This window comes from Notolepis coatsorum (assembly GCF_963971535.1).
Source record: "Notolepis coatsorum genome assembly, contig: SCAFFOLD_211, whole genome shotgun sequence".
Classification (NCBI taxonomy): Eukaryota; Metazoa; Chordata; class Actinopteri; order Aulopiformes; family Paralepididae; genus Notolepis; species Notolepis coatsorum.
Window position 1 is genome coordinate 292,710 of NW_028171919.1, and position 5,000 is coordinate 297,709.

At 41.9% G+C, this 5,000-nt stretch overlaps 1 protein-coding gene across 3 annotated transcripts in view; it reads right to left on the reverse strand.

Annotated features, from left to right (window-relative positions):
* Positions 1-47: 47 nt before the first annotated feature.
* Positions 48-5,000, reverse strand: part of tmem218 (transmembrane protein 218) — a 7,514-nt gene continuing 2,561 nt past the window's right edge. For all 3 annotated transcript variants that reach the window (XM_084339089.1, XM_084339090.1, XM_084339091.1), the window contains exon 4: positions 48-978. In XM_084339089.1, coding sequence (XP_084195215.1) covers positions 844-978 — 135 coding nt within the window. In that variant the 3' untranslated portion in view covers positions 48-843. The remainder of the gene's footprint in view (positions 979-5,000) is intronic.

A 5,000-nucleotide genomic window follows, 5' to 3' on the forward strand; every position in this document is an offset into this window, starting at 1 on the left:
TAGGGCGTTCCACATTGATGTGGCATAATTGCGAAACGTGTTTAGTCCCTTGTTTGATCCGAATCTGGGTTTAACATGATTTGTGGAGCTCCCTCTGGTGTTGTAGACCTGGTCCAGGCAGCTCTAGTGAGTTCTTAGGGGCTTGTTGTAGACCTGGTCCAGGCAGCTCTAGTGAGTTCTTAGGGGCTTGTTGTAGACCTGGTCCAGGCAGCTCTAGTGAGTCCTTAGGGGCTTGTTGTAGACCTGCTCCAGGCAGCTCTAGTGAGTCCTTAGGGGCTTGTTGTAGACCTGGTCCAGGCAGCTCTAGTGAGTCCTCAGGGGCTTGTTGTAGACCTGGTCCAGGCAGCTCTAGTGAGTTCTTAGGGGCTTGTTGTAGACCTGGTCCAGGCAGCTCTAGTGAGTCCTCAGGGGCTTGTTGTAGACCTGGTCCAGGCAGCTCTAGTGAGTCCTTAGGGGCTTGTTGTAGACCTGGTCCAGGCAGCTCTAGTGAGTCCTTAGGGGCTTGTTGTAGACCTGGTCCAGGCAGCTCTAGTGAGTCCTTAGGGGCTTGTTGTAGACCTGGTCCAGGCAGCTCTAGTGAGTTCTTAGGGGCTTGTTGTGGACCTGGTCCAGGCAGCTCTAGTGAGTCCTTAGGGGCTTGTTGTAGACCTGGTCCAGGCAGCTCTAGTGAGTCCTTAGGGGCTTGTTGTAGACCTGGTCCAGGCAGCTCTAGTGAGTCCTTAGGGGCTTGTTGTAGACCTGGTCCAGGCAGCTCTAGTGAGTCCTTAGGGGCTTGTTGTAGACCTGGTCCAGGCAGCTCTAGTGAGTCCTTAGGGGCTTGTTGTGGACCTGGTCCAGGCAGCTCTAGTGAGTCCTTAGGGGCTTGGCGTGGACCTGGTCCAGGAGGTGGTAGGGTAGCAGCGTGAACAACAGGACCAGGAAGACGGCGCTCACCAGGGACAGCAGGACGTAGCGGCCGATATACAGCGTGTCCACTATCTGTGGAGGGAAAGACAGAGTGAGAGGCCAATTACCGTCACCGGACGTTAATGATTACACGGTACACACCCTGAAGAGACGGAGTGAAATACACAGTGAGTAGACTATTAATATGGATGCTCAGCCTTTCCTCTTTCAGCCACTAGGTGTCATGGGATAGCTGTTATAGAGACTCCAGGCTGACAGGGCCTGATAAATACAGTCTAATAACAAAACAACACAATATATGGCCTTGAAGAATTAATTAAGTTAAAAATACAGTTCGATGGGTTGTATGCAATAGGGTGTATAAATAGGTATATAGAAGAATTATAATGCAAGGTGGGTCCTTGATGTTTCCCCTGTATGTTCTAGAGAGAACCGAATAATACGTCTTGACCTTCTGAAATGTACATACGGTGTCATGAGTGAGATGGAGTTTTGAGAACTGAACTAACGGCGATCATCAACTCGCTTCTCGTCACCGAAACCGACACTTCTAGAATAGAAAGAACGGTGCACTTCAAAGTATTAATTAGAAAGTGTGAGAGTCGGTGAACGGTGGACTGCTGCTGTCAGAGCGCAGGCAGAGAGAGTCTCTCTCGTGTACGCCACTCAATCAATGCTTAATATATATTACATTAACGTCTACTCTGCATAACATAACGGGCACAAGCAGCCCCGGCCGCCCACTCACTGTCTGGCGACAGTCACTCATCTAAGTGGTGTCGTCTCTCTCCTGTCTGCAGCCCCAAGGTCGTTGCAATAATAGGTGGGTAGCGCGTTATTGGTTGCTGGTGGTTAATGCTGCCCGAAGTGGTTACTAGTTTCTCAACTTTTATTTATTTAAATATGAATGAATTAATGATTTTATTTCTGTCTTCTTTTACAACGCAATGTACAGTAGTAGGAAATGTATTTAAAAAAAGAAAGACCGAAAAGGTAGCCTACACTGTAAGAAAAAAAGCTGCAAGAAAACGGTAAATGTCTGGCATCAATGGTTGCCAAATACTTACTGTCAAATTACAGTAAAATCAAATAGATTTACAGATTACAACCTTTATTTAATGGTTAATGGTATTTTGATAAAGGGTCATTTATTTGTATGGCATTTACACGTAAAGTAGAAAAACAAAAGTAATCTGTAAAATAATACAGTGAATTTCCTGTGAAATGTTTTTTTTTCTTACAGTGATAGTAGCCAATATGAAGTATTGTATGCACTGATCGTATTACTTCATAACTCGTTGACGTTTTGAATTGTATACTGCATTGCGACTTTTGCACGAATTGTGCTATAGAAATAATAAAGCTTGATTGACTGATTGAACTGATATAACAATACAATTAACTCTGAATATAGAAATATGAGAGTAACAAACAAGTGTAAACAAAGGTGCAGATGAGAATAGAAGAAGAACAAAGATGGAGCATGGCCAGAAAGATTTGCATCTCAATACCAAGTATGTCTGGTAAAGTTTGGACTTGTGTACTTGCTAGTCCGGACTTGGCAACGTGGACTCGGGAGGACGGGATGACACGGTACGGTCCTTCTGCAGCGAACTTGATGACCATCTACTGCAGTCATTTTCACTTATTTTGCTGCATTTAAAAGCTTATCTCCGACCACTGTGTGTCGAACTTGTAAATTACTTGTAACTTGTAAGTAGATGTTTTTATTGTTTATTCTTATTTATTGTGCCTATATCTATGCAATTGCTGATCAACTTGGTCTTGTTTTATAAGCTCGTCGTCGCCCTAAATGGGGGTAACCTCAGTGTCTTATACGAGTTGAAATAAAGGTTTGAAATGAGTCATGTATATTTTACGTTAAAACGAAATATGATATAAAACACAACCCTGCCTCTTTTCGTCGTCATTTAAAAGACATATTAATACGTATACATTTAGTAAATAAATAGCCAGTGGATGGGAGTAAGGTTGTGGAAAGCCGTCGTTGTTGTGGACGTTGGTGAATGAATAGTGGATTCACAGTGTTTAATGAGAGTTAGTAGTGTATTCACAGTGTTTAATGAGAGTTAGTAGTGGATTCACAGTGTTTACTGAGAGTTAGTAGTGGATTCACAGTGTTTAATGAGAGTTAGTAGTGGATTCACAGTGTTTACTGAGAGTTAGTAGTGGATTCACAGTGTTTAATGAGAGTTAGTAGTGTATTCACAGTGTTTACTGAGAGTTAGTAGTGGATTCACAGTGTTTACTGAGAGTTAGTAGTGGATTCACAGTGTTTACTGAGAGTTAGTAGTGGATTCACAGTGTTTAATGAGAGTTAGTAGTGTATTCACAGTGTTTACTGAGAGTTAGTAGTGTATTCACAGTGTTTAATGAGAGTTAGTAGTGTATTCACAGTGTTTACTGAGAGTTAGTAGTGGATTCACAGTGTTTAATGAGAGTTAGTAGTGGATTCATAGTGTTTAATGAGAGTTAGTAGTAGATTCACAGTGTTTAATGAGAGTTAGTAGTGTATTCAGTGTTTAATGAGAGTTAGTAGTAGATTCACAGTGTTTAATGAGACGTTAGTAGTGTATTCACAGTGTTTAATGAGAGTTAGTAGTGTATTCACAGTGTTTAATGATAGTTAGTAGTGGATTCACAGTGTTTAATGAGAGTTAGTAGTGGATTCACAGTGTTTAATGAGAGTTAGTAGTGTATTCACAGTGTTTACTAAGAGTTAGTAGTGGATTCACAGTGTTTAATGAGAGTTAGTAGTGGATTCATAGTGTTTAATGAGAGTTAGTAGTAGATTCACAGTGTTTAATGAGAGTTAGTAGTGTATTCACAGTGTTTAATGAGAGTTAGTAGTGTATTCACAGTGTTTAATGAGAGTTAGTAGTGGATTCACAGTGTTTAATGAGAGTTAGTAGTGGATTCACAGTGTTTAATGAGAGTTAGTAGTGGATTCACAGTGTTTAATGAGAGTTAATAGTAGATTCACAGTGTTTAATGAGAGTTAGTAGTTGAGTAACAGTGTTTAATGAGAGTTAGTAGTTGAGTAACAGTGTTTAATGAGAGTTAGTAGTGGATTAACAGTGTTTAATGAGAGTTGGTAGTGGATTAACAGTGTTTAATGAGCGTTAGTAGTAGATTAACAGTGTTTAATGAGAGTTAGTAGTGGAGTAACAGTGTTTAATGAGAGTTAGTAGTAGATTAACAGTGTTTAATGAGAGTTAGTAGTGTATGCACAGTGTTTAATGAGAGTTAGTGGATTTGTGGGACAGAATCTCCTCTGTATCACCTTGTCGTCTCCTCTAACTTGGTAGATGATATGAGCTGTGAAAGTGAACAATTTAAATTAAACAATTTAAACAAGTTCACTGCAGAGACAGAGAGAGAGCAGATCTACTTAAAGGAACACGGCAACTTCTTGGGAAATTATCTTATTTGCCATCTACCCTGGAGTTAGACCAGCAGATACAGACCCTTTTCTTCTCTGTGCATGCATTAGGCTTAGGGAACAGCCGCACCGTTAGCCTAGCTCAGCGTCATTCACTGGAAGTAGATGTGCCAGTGTAGCCTAGTTCCCAACAGTCACAAAATACACTCCAAATACAACGCCAAAACTTTCCTGTAAACATGTTGTCTGTTTTTCAAAAAACAACAGGGCTTTTCAGGTGATGAAATCACTGCGCCAAGGGCAGTAGTGGTTCGGCAAAAAGAAAATCCGAGTATATATCTGCTATCGGCCATTGAAAAGCCTGTATCGGTCGACCGCTAGACGCAAGCGGATGCTTCAAGGCAAATGAGACTGATGGTGTGTCTACTACTACTGTATATATAGGTCAGTGGAGAATACGGGCCGAGAACACTCGCTCCAGAGACTGTCTTACCAGAAACAACCAGTCCTACTGCTGACTAAAGAGTAAAGACACAGCTTTGGCAGAGGCCACGGTGCGATCCGTGTGTGTGTGTGTGTGTGTGTGTGTGTGTGTGTGTGTGTGTGTGTGTGTGTGTGTGTGTGTGTGTGTGTGTGTGTGTGTGTGCGTGTGTGTGCATGTGCATGTGCGTGTGCGTGTGTGTGTGCGTGT